Below are 16491 nucleotides of genomic sequence, written 5' to 3'. Positions count from 1 at the left end.
GCACGATTCCAACTCTACTTTGAGAAAGCACATCGAGAAGCCATATTGCAAGGCGTTGAAAGTGATTGGCGCGACCGATCAAATTGACTTGGGTATAGATGGTACACTATTTCGTTACAACACGACTCAAGTTCAAGATAGAATGGCAAAGTTCGTTATTCAACGAGGTTTGCCGTTTAACCACTTTGATGACCCGGAGTTGACGTCGTTGATTCGCGAAACTCTACAACCGAGATACACACATGTAAGTCGTACTACCTTAAGACGTCATTGTATCAGGTTGTGGGAGTGTGCTAAAAAAGAGTTAATCGAGTCTTTTCATTCTTTAGAAGCCATGGTTAGTTTAACTACCGATGTTTGGTCGGCACCACACGGGTTGCCCGAATCAAAAACGGCTATATAGCCGTTGGAACCGGTTCCTAACGGCTATGATATTTAAATTTCAAAAAAAACCGGTGGAACCGGTTTTTACGTAAAAACCGGTTCCGGTTCATACCCTACCCGGTTCTTAAAAGTTAGCATATCTGGGCATCGGTTCGGGTCGGGAACCAAACCGGTTCTTGATTGGAACCGGTGCCATTTTACAACCCGGTGTGAAAAAACCGGTTTCGAACCGGTTCGGGTTTTCCAGTTGAACCCGATTTGTGCACCTCTATGTGGGGGTGTTGAAGCGTTAACAGATTTGCTTTAGACCAATGGATTGTTTTATCACTTTGTGGATGCCGGTGTTGGGACTGCATGGGTGCCACGTAGGGGCTGCATAAGTTTCACCTCTACTGCCTTTGAAGCATTGGAGAGTTTCTGTAAGAGAAGGCGAGGCATATGGGTTTTCGTTGGTAGAAAAGTTCGATGATGGGATGCTTCTATATGCTAGTCTCAAACCCAGATTAACGCGAGAGTGCCAAAATCGTTCTTAAGGTTTGGTCATTTTTGCGACTTTTGTCCAAAAAGTTTATATTGTTAACAACAAGAACCTTGAGGTTTCCCAATCATTGCCAATACAATCCAAGTCACTAATTTCGTTTACATTTCAGCGTTAACTCAAGGGTAAAACGGTCTTTTAACTTTATTTAATATTTTAAAAATTTATTATCCCAAAAACCACACTCACGAGGAAAATTAAATTTAACAAATGAACTACCATGGTGCTTAATTGTTGTCCCTCACCGATCGGCCACCATCACCACGCAACCAATAGACCTGACATGCCCTCACTGGCCGAGCATCATCACTACCACCGTCCAAACCCCACCTTCCCATGAAAAATACCACCACAAATCTTCATTCACTGCCACGACCTTGCCTACCCGCGACTTCCACACCACCCCTCTTCGGTCTCACTCAATCGACTGATGGTTGGCCTCGAGTAGGCATGGCAGTGGTAGTGAATGGAGCTTTTCACTTATTTGAAAATCTTATTTGCTTTTTGAAAACTTACTTATTTGCTTATTGAAAAGCAAAAACAGGTATTTGACAAAGCTTCTTCAAAAGCTTTAAATTGAAGCTTTTCAAAGATGTTTTTGCTTTTCAAAAACCAAATAAGTAAGTGTAAAAGCTTGCCCGAACACCCCCTAAATTAATAACTCATGAAATTCTTAGCTTCACAGGAGAATATCCAGCACACATGAAAAGCACATTTTATTGATAATAGACAGTAAAAGGGATCATTGTAAAAAAAAACATCAAACTAAAAGGGACTTTTGTCTAAAAACAACAAAGTACAAGATTGTTCCTTGTGTCCTACAAACCAGCAGCTGTTCCCATCACTTTCGGGCACCAACCAGAATTTAGAAACCAAAGTGCAGCAGAAAATCAGAGATTTATCTTTTTTTTTTTCTATAACAAGAAAACCAAATTAAAGATTGTTAGGAAAGCCGGTCATGTAGCTTTTGAATTGATTAATAATCCTTAAGGTTTTGATCACATACAAAGATATAGGAATGAGTGTTGATTTTTATAACACATTGAATATATCCAGGACTGCGAATGATGATGATCTGAAGAAGTCATACCGAAAGCTTGCTATGAAATGGCATCCGGACAAGAACCCTGACAACAAGAAGGAGGCTGAAGCCAAATTCATTCAAATATCTCAAGCTTACAAAGTAATTACCACAACCATATCTTAATTTCTTTGTTAACCGCATGTGTTTAATAATAAAAACCATGTGAGGTAATTAAAAAGAAAACCTAATCAAATCATATCTCGTAAGGATAATTACAATAAACCTTGTAACTAATGTATTCTATCTAATGGCAGACGTTTATGGTTTATGCATTGATGATATCCAGGTATTGAGTGACCCACATAAGCGGTCATTATACGATCATGGTGGTGAAGAAGGCTTAAAAGACATGCCGCAACATGGTTCTGATAACAAAAACGGGTTTACAGGTCGACCTGCTGAGGATATCTTTGAAGATTTCTTTGGTAGTGACGGTTTTGATTTCAATACAGCCGGAAATAGGAGGTCCACCAAGTTCCACTCCAATGGAAGCACGGCGTATGATAGCAAGTTTAGAGGATCGAGCGATGGTGATGGTGCAAATATGCGAAAGAAACCGGCGCCTGTGGAGAGCAAATTGCCTTGTAGCCTTGACGAACTTTATATTGGATTAACAAGGAAGATGAAGATTTCAAGAACAGTTGTTGATGCCAATGGGTATGCATGAATGGTAGCTACTCTCTTTTTCATGTTCATTTCTAGACATAACAATAATATTATTATGAATGACCCTTATTCACAAATTAAATGCCTAAATGACAGACAATCGACACTACAAACGGAGATATTGACAATTGATGTAAAGCCGGGGTGGAAAAGAGGAACGAAGATTACATTTCCTGATAAAGGGAACAAAAAACTTCATGAGCTTCCGGCTGATCTAGTGTTTGTAGTAGACGAAAAGCCACACGACATCTACAAAAGAGACGATAATGACCTCTTTGTTAACTATAAGGTTACATTAGCGGAGGCACTTAAAGGAACCACGGTTAATATCACTACACTTGATCAAAGAGATCTTGCCATCGAGGTAACTGACATTATTACACCCGGATACAATGTAAGGCCCCGTTACCAGTAGCCCTACTTTCGTGTTGGATTTACTCATAAACGCAGTTCTAAATATCAGAGTTAATTAAAACATTCGCGGAATATAAAAGCTTTCATAAAACATTTCATAACAAAACACGTCTTGTCTTAAAACATCATTTTGTCTTTCAAAATGAACAAAACATTAAACTTAAACGTCTTGAGTCTTCCGATGCCAGCCTCTTATTCAGTGCCACGTGCCTCCTCAAGCGAGCTGCCTAATCCTACTCACCTGCGTGCATACTAAAAGTCAGCTACGCTGAGTGAGTTCTAGTTAATCATACACTATACAATACACATAAACTTATATTATTTCATTCATACTTTCATACTTTCATACTTTCTTTTGTATTAACTTACTTTCATATCTTACGTTATAAAGAGCATTACGCCCTACATTCCTCGAGTATTATTAGGGCTCGGTACCCTCTTTCCTCGAGTATTATTAGGGCTCGGTACCCTCTTTCCTCGAATATTAGTAGGGTTCGGTTCCCTAGTTCTCGAATATTAGTAGGGTTCGATTCCCTCTTCGTTACCATACAACCATACATCATACCTCGAGTATTATTAGGGCTCGGTACCCTCTTACCTCGAATATTAGTAGGGTTCGGTTCCCTAGTTCTCGAATATTAGTAGGGTTCGATTCCCTCTTCGTTACCATACAACCATACATCATACCTCGAGTATTATTAGGGCCCGGTACCCTCTTCGTAACCATACAACCATCATTTCCTTCTTTTATTAACTTTATCACATTCATACACATAAGCATACATATCATACTTACCTTATACTTAGCGTTACAACCTGACAGTCCGTGCAATATCCGAAGATCGTTCACGTACCGTCAAGCCATCATTCATACATATCACATTATTCACATAAGGCATACACTTATCTCTTAGGATAAGCGTATTAACAAACATATCGAGTATGCACACAGCCCCGAAAACATAACACATAAATGGGGCTAGAAACTCACCTGAATCCTGTTACGCTCTCCGTTAATAGTTATTCCCTTCTTGAGCTGTGCACGGCTAACTGTATAATATTTACACGTATCAATTAACTACTACTACTCATGTTGTATTTCTATCTTTATATGACCCACAACGAACGGGGGTCCGGGGGCAGCGCCCCTGGCAGCGGGGTCTAGGGGCGGCAGCCCCTAGCAGGGTCCAAGGGGCAGAGCCCCTGGCTGGGGTCGAGCTGTCAGGTCAGCTTGGAAAAATTTTATTTCCATTAACTGTCTTAACACATTTTTCATTAGGTTTTTAATTTATTTTCTAAGCGAACTTAACTTTAGGCGAAGTTAAACCTTAAGCGAACTTAGCTTTAGGCGAAGTTATCAGTTAGACGAACTTAGCTTTAGGCGAAGTTATCAGTTAGGCGAACTTGGCCTTAGGCGAAGTTATCAATTAGGCGAACTTGGCCTTAGGCGAAGTTACCAGTTAGGCGAACTTGGCCGTAGGCGAAGTTAAGCTTTGAAGGCGAAGTTAAGCTTTGAAGGCGAAGTTATCAGTTTGCAGGCGAAGTTGCCCAGTTCGCAGGCGAAGTTGCCCAGTTTAGCTACGGGTTTGGTTTTTATCAAGCATTTTGGCGATTTTAATACCCTTGTTATGGTTCGACATCACCCACTAACGTTCCCTAACCATTTTCGGTCGTATATATATCCCGTATATACTATAAAGCTTGGATCTTTAAGCTTAAGGACATTCAAAAGGCTAAACGTTCAATAAAACGTAAACTTTAAAGGTCAAGAACATACCTTTTATACGTTCGGTGTGGTTGCGGTTTGCTTGGTTATCTCGTATATTGAATATCTAATAATGGTCGGCTTGATTCTTGGTCTCGGATGTCTCTCTCTCTCTCTCGGCCGAATATGGTGTAGTGTATGTGTGTGTTTTTGAGTGTGTAGAGATTATGATGGAAATGAAATGAGGGTTTAGGGTTTTAGGTTGGTTTAGGGGATATTTATATCCCTTAAAGCCCATGGACCTAAGGCCCATTCTCATTTAACCCATCTTAATTAATCTAAGTCCATGATCCGTTCTTTACTCGACATTAATTAATTAATAACGCGAAATCACTAAACGTAACTTTCTTTATTTAACATTATAAATTTTAGGATGTTACATACAAGCTAGTGGTTAGCCAAGAGGGAATGCCTGTCGGTAAGGATCCTGATTGTAGAGGAGATCTAAAGGTACAGTTTGAAGTCAAGTTTCCTACAAATTTAACATCCGAACAGAAAGCGGCACTGCGACATGCTTTAGCCAGTTAAAAACATGTAACATGAATGTCAAAATCAATTATCAGTGTCACGTAGCAATGGTTCCTTTTTTCCCCTTAATAAACGGACAAATCTAATCAAATATCAATGACACATTATCCATACACCGTTGATGTGTCATACTGATCGCAAGACCACTATGGCATGGAGAAAATTGCCATGCATGACAGGGAGGAAATGGCCATATAATCGTATGGATGGCATATTATACGACCAATATGATGCTTTTGACTATAGCTAGCAAATAAATGTGATTTGACCATTGATAAAATCATGTGACTTGTATGACATTTTTGGCCTACCAAAATGTTTTACATGACGTGACAGCACTACTACAAAAAAACACCTTTAATGACACGCAATGTGTGTCATAAAAGGGTGCTCATGACACGCAAATACGTGTAGTGGAAGCTCATGTCATAAATTGTATATGACACACATCTGCGTGTCATGTTTAATGACACGCGTTTATGACATACATTTATGACACGCTTTCATGCCCTCCATTTATGACACTAATATATGACTTGCACTTATGCGTGTCATACTATATATATATGCATAATTACTAAAATTTACATTAATGGCACAATTATAGCTGCAAAATTATATATTTCATTTCTTAATTAGACATCGTAAGTCAAAATATTACAAATGTTCCCAAAGTTAACAAAAATATTGGTTAATGTTCAACACTATAAATATCACTATCGGAGAATAAACTTCATCTTATAACTCAACCATTCTTCTTGAACTGCATCAAAATCCGCCTTCATGTATTCTTCGTTGCCTCCCCCAGCCTAAGAAGAAAATTAACAAAAAATTTTACAAAAATTTGATCTGGTCAAAACTGTTACAGCCACACCTTAAACCTTTTTGTCCAACTTAGTTTCAAAATAGTCAGTGTTGTGTAATTGCAAAAATTATATCATTTAAGTATTAATGAAAAATCTTGAATGGAAAAATTTAGGAAGTTTAATGAACTAAAATGCACACAATACACACAGGATTTTTTAGTGTTTTTATACAACTTTCTACTTCACCCGTTAGAGAAAAACAACTTGAATCGAACCACTCATAAGAGATGAAATTGCCACCCTAAATCTTGTCCCTAAAATTGATTAATTTTTTCGTTAAGGTTAGGTTGACCCAAAACACTTTTGTTTTTCAACAAGTATATATAGTTCAACAATATCATTTTTTTTTAATAAAATGATCTGGGAAGTTTTATGCTTTAAAATAGAAATTTGGGAACTTCAAACTCATTTTACATGTTCCTTCTAAAATTTTCTTATTTGACCCATTAGAGATTAATCTAACCTCAATCAACTCAATATAATTAAGGGTTAAAAAAGCACCTCAAGTACACGCACTAGATATCTCCGAACTGCAGCATCTCATCATGCAAATCTACGAGCATCTTATCCGACTTTCTGTTCTTGTTCAACTCGCCGTAGCGCCTGTAACAGAAAAAAATGTAGTGGTTCTTTTAAATGTTAATATATTTATTAATACAAGGAAACAATAAAAGGAATATTATATTTGAACCTCAAGTATTGTTTTTTCCTATTCTTAGTTGTCATCAAGAAGGTGTTGCAGCTCATATGCCTGTTATCTTGTAAGGCCATCTCCATAAGTGTTGTCTCCAACTCCTCAGCTCCAGGAGGACATTTCTTTTTGCTATCTTATATCATCAACAGTTTTTACTTATTTCATCTTGGATATAAATGCAAAAATATAGATAAAAAAGTACCGAAGCTTAATTACCTAATTATTGCAAATCTTTTGTCCTCCATCATTGAGCGCCTGCAGCAGCAATAACCTCGTTATGCAAGTGAGTTAATTTTAGGGATCATAGGACTTGTTTATTGATAGTGAAAAAAGTGACATGATTAATAATAAAAAAGGTTCATCTTACTAGCTGATTGAGATGCAAGAATAGTCAGATAAGATTCCTTGCCTAGCAGCTGCCGGTTTTTACAGTTGAACGAAAGGCAGCCCATTTAGCAAAATACAAAAAAAAAAAAAAAAAGCATTGCAGAATTAGAATCACCAATGCCATCTGATGCTAAACTGCAACAAATTTTAAATGCAAAACTAACTCATTAACTTACCAGCTTCACCACAAAGTCAGCACAATAGGAGCTAATTATTTAGCTTCCACTTTATTTATGAAATTGTAGGCTCAGCACGTATAACATTTACCAGTTCCGGCTCGTTTAAAACACAAGTAATAACACCAAAAAGTTATGATATGTGTCACCATTAATCAATAAACCATTCATAAAAGAACACACGAACACGAACATGCATGTTTCCTTAATGAAGGAACGTGAACACAAAAAATTATGTGATTATATGTTCGTATTCATGTTCATTTGGTTCGTTTACATGCCTAATATATATATATATATATAGTAGTTTCCATGTCACAAAACAAAAGATGAAGCAATCTTACAAAATAGGTGATACTAAAGCTACTTCAGTTTGTACATGCATCAGTTTATCTTGCAAGTTGAGTGTTAATGATAAGTTTCCTAGCCAGTAACTAGGCCAAAAAATTAAATTCATGTTTTTTGACAAATGTTTGCTTATATTTAAATTACCTCAGCCTCTTGTGTGTTGTCCAAATGTAATTGAAACTGAATTGATTCTTTTTCAATCTCAATGAAACCAAAAGTTGCATGCTAGAGAAAAAAAATCCAAATTCAAAGTTAAATTAAAAATCTTAAATGTATCTTGAATTGCACCCAAAAGCAGAAATCTTAACCAAAACCTAATAAAACCTTCAATTACCTTGAATAAGTTTTCATCCACAGTACCAAATCTATAACCAAACTCCTAATAACCAAATTTAATCATCTTCAATTGTCACACCCCTCTATCCATTACAGTCTAATTCCAAAATCTTCATACAAACAAAAGTTAATTTTACAATCTAACCCCTTAATTAAATCAATCTTTACAACTAAAAGGAATGAAATTGAGGATTTCATGATGATCAAGCTGCTTGTAGAAAAATCGTACCTACTATATGAATGCCAGATTTGGGAAGAGAGGTTTGATGGTTGACAGTGTTTGAGCGGTGCCAATTGAGTGGTGGCCAAGCCTTGAAAGAACGGAGAACTATCCTACCGTAGCAATAGTATGACACTGACCATCTCCATTGGATGGTTTTATAGTGTGGTTCAAACCAAGCCTCTCTTATTTTAGTTAATCTATTATTATATTGCTATTTATTTAAATAAAAATTAAATATCTTATAGTATTGTGAAATTTTTATTTAAAATAAATGTAAAATTAAGTGATGATGTGGAAATATAAAGATGGTTTGAAAAGGTGTATTGTTGGAGTAAAAAATGTGGTTTTTAAGAAAGTTGACGTGGCAGTGATGTGGTTTGAACCAGAAACTGTTGGAGATGGTCTAAGTCAGACATTTTTGGTTTATACACTAAAGGGATTACACACAAAAATAAGGGTCATAATTTTTAAAAAATTTTTAAAATATGACATTTTTTAACGACACGCACATTTGCATGTCATAAATCACCGCATGTCATTAAAGGCATTTTTTCTACTAGTGCAGAGTCTGCTATGTATAGTTAATTTGACTTTATAAAGATTGTGTACGTAATATATTATACGACTCGCATTATATGATATGATAGCTGATAGAACTAGGATGCAATGGCATGGGTAATGCTTGTATAACAAGACCAAAATAAACCATATGCAACATGAACGGCGATGAAATGATATATATAAAACAAGTCACTGGCAAGGAGCTAGCAACATATTACAAAGGAAAGTAAAAATCTAGAAGATTATGACCGAAATTCACACCGATTATCCACTCCAAGTCTTTCAAGTTAGATCGACTTTTGACCCACATAAAGTTGATACTCTTGATCTCCTCGAGTAATTTAGGGATAAACATCATCTTTCTGGAGAACACCATTTTGTTTCTTGTTCTTTAAATACACCAATAAAACTTATAACAATAACATTACTGAGTGCACCTTTTTCTTCTTTATAGCCGATGCTTAAAGGCTGCGATGGAACATGGGAATGTCCTTAACTAAGAAGACAAAAGGGGTTTTGCTAAACGTGTACAACACCAACTCAGATTCATGACTCCTAGAATCTCGGACAATATTTAATATAATAATAATTAGTTTATTATTATAGATAAGTTAGTCTTATCTTTAATCCAAATTGTATTTGGTTTCAAATTATGTATTTGAAGTAGTTTAGGATTAGGAACTGTGGGTTTATATATACCCTAGGTTCAATGTGTTAGTTAATTATTAAGTTTTTCTCGTTTGTCGTTTTCTTAATAAAAGAGCCGTAGTGAGTTCTACAAATATCGTGTTCGTGTTCTTGATTCACCTGCCTAAAAGTTTAACAAGTGGTATCAGAGCTAGCTCATACCGGGAAGCGGGTTTGAAGATCGGAGGCAGCCTCTGCCGGTGGGTGTGTCCGCCGGTGGAGGGCAGGTGTGAAGAAAGGCCTGGGTAACAACCAGAAGATTAACAACAGTAGACGGAGATGGTGAGCTGTTTCGGCAACCGTTGTGGCGCGAGAGTGCCGTTTGGGACGAAGGTAATGAACATTAAGGAACACGTTCAAGAAAGAAAGCAAAGGTCATTAAAGGTCGTTCATGTGAATTAATAATACACAGTGGTTTGTGTTTTGAGGTGAAGTCCATAAAAGTCTACTACTGCCCAAGTAGCAATTGTGATTATCAATAAAAAAAAATCTTGTTCGCAGTAGCATGAGGACCCGCCTGTTTGTCGGGTTAATAATTTTACCAATCGAAGTAGAAAGAAGAGAAGGCCTGACTGTTTTAGTTCGTTTAAAGCAGAGACTCCGATTGAAATTTGAAAGGGTCAATATTTGATCGCGATAAGTTTTTTTTTTTAAAAAAGGTGTGTCCGTGTTTTGATCGCGGTAAGTTCCCGATCGAACAAAGGTGTGCCCCAGTTATGATCGAGGTGAGTAAGTTTTGAATCGAAGGTGTGTCCGGTGTTTCGGTCGTGAACGAGTTGTGACCTGTTTGTTGGGTTAGTGGTTGAACCGCTCAGTCAAGGGAAACGAAGACCGGCTGATATAGTCCGTTTAGAACAGTGAAACCGATCGAACGAAGGTGAGTCCATGTTCCGATCGCGGTGATTGCGGTGAGTTTATGGTTGAACGATGGGGTGTCAGTGTTCTGAACACGGTACGATCACACGAAGGTCTGTCCAGGTGTCGATCGTAGTACGTTTCCGATTGAATGCATAAATAAGATGGTGTATTGGTGATAAACTATTCAGTTTTTTTTTGGTGAATTGTCTCCAAGTAAGTGAACATGCATGGGTGCATGGTAACGTGGTTTTCTAAAGTGGTGAAGCCTTTTCAATAGCAAGTTGGTATTGAAGAATTATTTTGTTTGTCAAATAATATTCTAGTTCAGGCTCTTCGTTTTCGTTAGTCGAATTATGGTGAAAAACTTTCCAACAACCGTTAGTCGGTGTTTGTGTTTTGTGTTATTGATCTTCACTTGAAAATCGTAACGTCAGCCGGTATAACAAAGTGCAACGTGGGTGTGCATCAACTTAGTTTTGGCGTTTATTGATTTAAAAGTTTCAGTGATGACATGCCATCACCGTGTCGGGATAGTTAAAACTCCATGTGTTGGGCAGTGATGTTGTGCCTTCACCGTGTGTCGGGATGGTTAAATCTCTGTGTGTCGAGGAGTGATGGTGTGTCATTACCGTGTGTCGGGATGCTTAACTCTCCGTGTGTCGAGCAATGATGTTGTGCCATGATCGTGTGTCGGTATGGTTAAATCTCCGTGTGTCGGGTAGTTTAGTGGGTTGGATCGATGACCCAACAGTTCGAGTGGTGGCGTCATCGGGTTGTCTAAACGAGACAATATCAGATGTTCGGGTTCCGGTTTCGGGACCAAAATGTAACGTACATGACAGCAACGGTTCAGGTTGTTGACAACCGCGATGTATGAGTTACGGAGCTGGAACCGGTGGCTAAAAGTGGCCACGTAGTTATGGTTTTGGGGCTGTTAAAATAGAAGACAACGGGCTCGATGGTTTCGGTTTGTACGAACAATGTGTTTGTAGGAGACCACCGGAGTAAGGCATGCAACAAATGTGTTTAGAGGTAGTAAGTTGAATGGTGTCCTAGATCTTGTGTAGATTAAGGAGTAACGAACCTAGACACAATTTCGTGTGAAGGCGCGCATCAAGTCCAAGAGTCAAGTCTGAAGAGATACAGGTGTTGCGGGACCGTGAAAGACCTTAGAGGAACAAGTATGAATCTAGAGGGAGTGTTGGAATTCAACACTTGAGTCGAAGCCGAAAGACGTGACCAGTTGTGTCGAGTCGCGAGTTGTTTTGAGTCGAAGTGCCTCGTGTATGTCACGGTTAGATGAAGGTTGATGTTGAGAGGGAGTGTTAAACGTGTACAACACCAACTCAGATTCATGACTCCTAGAATCTCGGACAATATTTAATATAATAATAATTAGTTTATTATTATATATGTGACACCCGGTAAATTTCTCAATCCTATAAACTAAGTAATCAACCTAATAATTAGGTGGTTGTAAAGCGCGCTATGTTAGAATCAGCGCGGGCACGTTATGTGCGCCCTGCGCGAGCGCGCTATGTTAGAATCAGCGCGGGCACGTTACGTGCGCCCTGCGCGAGCGCGCCATGTTAGAATCGGCGCGAGTATTTGTTATGAGCACCCTGCGCGAGCGCACCATGTTAAGAACCTGCGTGGGCATATGTTATATGCGCCATGCGCGAGTGTATTGGTTTTATGTTTCTATAACTTAATGTTGTCTAATGTGTTGACCGTCTCGCATGATGCTAAGGCGGGTGCATCCCAAATCGTTTATGCGCGTGCGGAAGGGGGACTAACCTTCCCGCATGGCGGGAACAATGAGAGCTAGTTTGCCTGAAGCTCCAAGATGGAATTGACTTCAACATGACTGATCACTATGTTGAAATACCAAGACCACCTGGAGAATCTACAAATGAAACTCAATGTCCCTGACTGCGAGAAGGTCACGCACCTATCCGCAGCAAAGAAATGTCCTTCACGCAGAAAGCTATGCGCACAAAGTAATACGCGCAGAACACTTAGTCTATTCTCCAGTTGTAAGGAGATTACTCCCGCCCAAAAAGAAACGGTAGCGTGTTTCAGAGATTTTTTCCACTTTTTACTGTACACTGACAAAGTACCTGAAAAAGCACACTGTAACATGAAAAGTCAACTGTCAGCCACCCTACTCCCACCAACCACAGACCTGCATGTCCTGTCCAAATCAAATCAAAATCTTTTATCCACTACTCCACTCTTAAATAAATAATAATAATTTCCATACTTTATCATCATTACACCTAGATATAAAGAGATTACAATCCCCTAAAGCAAGGGATTGTGTTTCCTTGAGTTTGCCTATAAATATGTAACCTAAATTATCACCCAAAACACACTTCAAACTTCTCTCTTAAGAACTGCAACTTGCACTAATCATCTCCCAAGCATCCGTTGTTTTCGTTTCCGATCCTGTTACCAGGTAAGCCAAGAATACAACCTTGAGATCTGCTTTCCAACCCTTATATTCTCCTAATTCTTGATTTTAATATATATACTTCTTGTTATTTAATCGTATTCTAGACCTTCAATTCCGAGGCCAACACCAAGAAAACCCGAATCTCGATTAATCCCTTAACAAGAACCACAGGTGAGTCTCACAGCCCCTATTCTCGCTGTTTTCACTGTTTTTAAACTGTTTTCGGGGCGAGGGACACGTACTTAAATAATGTTTTATCATGGCATACTTACAAGCTATGCAAGCGATTATGTGTTTAAATTATATTTCATGATGAGCAATGCGAACGGTTCGATGTATGTGCGCTAGAACTCGAGTAAGTGATCACTTTACCATTGGAACTCTAAGGGTAGGGACTGCTGGTTTGATCCACCCACTCGTAGGGGTCGCACCTCTTTGCATGGACGAGTGCCTAGTATGGTCATGGGGCAGTACTATGGGTTTGAGCCCGCTCGTAGGGGTCGCGCCTCTTTGCATGGACGAGCGCCTTGTTTTCCGGCACAACGTCTGCGCGTAACCCGCGGGACGGAATTATTGATTAGCTCGTAGGGGCAGTGCCTCTTTGCATAGACGAGCACGGTTTTTCAGAAATGTCCACGCGTAAACCGCGGGACGGCATTATATTATTTAGCTCGTAGTGGCAGCGCCACTTTGCATGGACGAGCACACTTCCAGTAATGATCGCGCGTAGCCCGCGGAACGACTTTTATCAGAAATATGTGTCAGATCTATGTTTTCATACGGATTATCAAGTATATGTTTAGACATGAAATCAGAAATGTGTTTCAATATGATTTTATCAAGACTATGATGCAATGCGATTTATATAATTACTAAAACTTGTGAACTCACTCAGTTTATACTGATTCAAATGTTTTTACGTGTCTTTCAGGAGATAACTAGGTAGCGCATGGAGTCACACTTAGAGCACCTCACGCTGAACATCTAAAACTAGCTTTTTGGAAGATTTTAGTTCTATCCCTTCGATGCGCGTGGTTGTTCCCGCCGCGCAAGGGGATATGGCGTGGAAATCTTCAACAGTTTTATACTTGGATGTTTTTATGTAATTTTTAAACAATGTAATGTATTTGTATTAAACATTTCATGCGCAATGAAAATCTTACTATGAATGTTTGCAATGGCCCGTGCTTAATTATCAATCCCCACTCGCGCGCGCCCGGCTGTTTCCGCCGCTCAGGGCCGGGTGTGACAGATTGGTATCAGAGCACTGGTTATAGCGAACTAGGAAAAGAAGTGTTAACCTAGACTATAACCGTTGGGGGAAATCGCATGAAATATTTTCAAAAGAAACTATACACACACTTAGGAACACGGGTCACACAGTGTCTAGTAAATAATGATAATATTATGTGCTCAGAATACATGCGCTAAGATTGATATGTTTTCACTCTTTTAAAGCGAGAATGCCTCCAACTAAAGCCAAGGGAATTACCATGACACCCGAGGAACTCGCGGAAATAATCGCGCAAGCAATCGCAACACATGAGGCCAGCAAGGCCGAATCAAGTCAGGGTCGTCAGAATGAGACCCCAGAACCCGAATCAGGAGCCTTGGACAAAGGATGCTCCTACAAGACATTCATGGCCTGTAAGCCTTGGCCATTCAAGGGTACCGAAGGGGCCATTGGGCTCTACAACTGGATTGACAAGATGGAGACAGTTCTCTCCATTAGCGGATGTAGTGAGAACCAGAAGGTCCTTTACGCGACCTGCATGTTCCAAGAGGCAGCTTCGTCTTGGTGGAAGCTTCAAACGAAAACATTGGGGCGAGAAGTTGCTCTCCACAGGACCTGGGAGGAGCTGAAGGAAATGTTGATGAGAAAGTTCTGCTCTCGCGCAGAAATTCAGAACCTACAACAGGAATTCTGGAACCACACCATGGTAGGAACGGATATCGACGCCTACAACAACCGGTTCAACGAGCTTTGCCAGTTGGTGCCAGACATGGCAAACACGGAGGAAAAGAAGATTGAGAGGTATATCTTTGGGTTACCTCCTGTTGTTAGGGTTCCGCTCAACGCCGCAGCGCCTCCAACCTTTGATGAGGCGGTAGCGCGGGCCATCACCCTTACAAGGGATACGGTCCGTGCGGGTATGTTAACTACGCGCGGAATCGAGCAGCGAACCTCTGATCCCAAGAGGAAGTGGAACTCTCACCACCGAGGGTCCGACTCCAAGCAACCACCGTTCAAGAAGCAGGAGAGCGCAAGGGCTTACGCGATCCAAGCCGCGGAGCCATCAAGGAAAGGATACAGCGGGCTTCGCCCATGGTGCAACAAATGCAAGTATCACCACGAGGGTGAATGCGCAAGAATCGAATGTGCCAAATGTGGCAGACCAGGGCACAAGACGATGAATTGCCGTGTCAGAGAAGCTGGAGCAAGCGACAACTGCTACGCATGCGGGAAGCCAGGGCATTTTAGCCGGGATTGCCCGCAAAAGGGAAACCAAGCTCGCGGGAGAGCTTTTGTGATCGGCGCAGGCGAAGCTAAAGAAGAGCCGAATGTGGTAACCGGTACGTTTTTGCTTAACGGACATTTTGCATCTGTCTTATTTGATACTGGCGCTGACCTAAGTTTTATATCCGATGAGTTTAAAGACTCCCTAGGCCTAGCAACCAGTAGGCTAGACACACCTTATACTATAGAACTAGCCAATGGTAGGCAGTTATGCGCGAACGAAAGAACTGAACAATGTGTAATAGTCATGGGAGGTCACGGGTTCAATATTAACTTGTTGCCAATAGACTTGGGAAGTTTTGACATTGTGATAGGTATGGATTGGTTAGTCGAGAACCACGCGGAAGTTATTTGCCATGAGAAGCAGGTTCGGGTCCCATTGTTGAACGGAGAAACCTTGGTAATTCAAGGGGAAAGAAGGGGAGTTGCGACAAAACTGATTTCGTGCCTAAAGGTGCGCAAGTGCCTAAGGAAAGGGTGCTACGCCTTCCTGGCGCATGTAGTAGAGAATAAAGGAGATGAGCGAAGAATTGAAGACTTACCAGTAGTGCGCGAATTTCCAGAAGTTTTTCCTGAAGATTTGCCCGGATTACCGCCACCGCGACAAGTCGAGTTTCGTATTGATTTGGTCCCAGGAGCTGCGCCAGTAGCTCGAGCGCCTTATCGACTAGCTCCATCTGAGATGCAAGAGCTATTCAATCAGTTACAGGAACTATTGGATAAGGGTTTCATATGCCCAAGCTTTTCACCTTGGGGAGCTCCAGTACTATTTGTTAAGAAGAAGGATGGTTCGTTCAGAATGTGTATTGACTACAGGGAGCTGAATAAGCTGACAGTCAAGAATCGGTACCCCTTACCGAGGATTGACGACTTATTTGACCAGTTGCAAGGATCCAGTTACTATTCGAAGATAGATCTACGGTCCGGATACCACCAACTTAGGGTCCATGAGGAAGATGTGCCGAAAACAGCCTTCCGAACTAGATACGGTCATTATGAGTTC

General features: G+C 40.1%; 1 protein-coding gene across 1 annotated transcript; it reads left to right on the top strand.

Moving 5' to 3' along the window:
- The first annotated feature begins 1591 nt into the window (after window positions 1-1591).
- On the top strand, window positions 1592-5398 carry LOC143633957 (uncharacterized). The gene is made up of 4 exons (XM_077102163.1): window positions 1592-2105; window positions 2293-2663; window positions 2769-3066; window positions 5239-5398. Exons 1-4 carry the CDS (start codon window positions 1941-1943, stop codon window positions 5377-5379), a joined length of 975 nt encoding a protein of 324 aa, XP_076958278.1. The 5' UTR covers window positions 1592-1940; the 3' UTR covers window positions 5380-5398.
- Window positions 5399-16491: the final 11093 nt, after the last annotated feature.

The sequence above is a fragment of the Bidens hawaiensis genome, unplaced genomic scaffold (assembly GCF_021521415.1).
Source record: "Bidens hawaiensis isolate Kalapana, Puna unplaced genomic scaffold, B.hawaiensis_p1.1 tig00006961_1, whole genome shotgun sequence".
NCBI classification, from domain to species: domain Eukaryota; kingdom Viridiplantae; phylum Streptophyta; class Magnoliopsida; order Asterales; family Asteraceae; genus Bidens; species Bidens hawaiensis.
This window is presented reverse-complemented; position numbering and strand designations above follow the sequence as displayed.

Coding starts and splice junctions, on each gene's coding strand:
- LOC143633957 (XM_077102163.1), top strand. CDS start 1,941: ATGAGTGTTGATTTTTATAACACATTGAATATATCCAGGACTGCGAAT. Junction 2,106..2,292: donor AAATATCTCAAGCTTACAAA/GTAATTACCACA, acceptor GATGATATCCAG/GTATTGAGTGACCCACATAA. Junction 2,664..2,768: donor ACAGTTGTTGATGCCAATGG/GTATGCATGAAT, acceptor CCTAAATGACAG/ACAATCGACACTACAAACGG.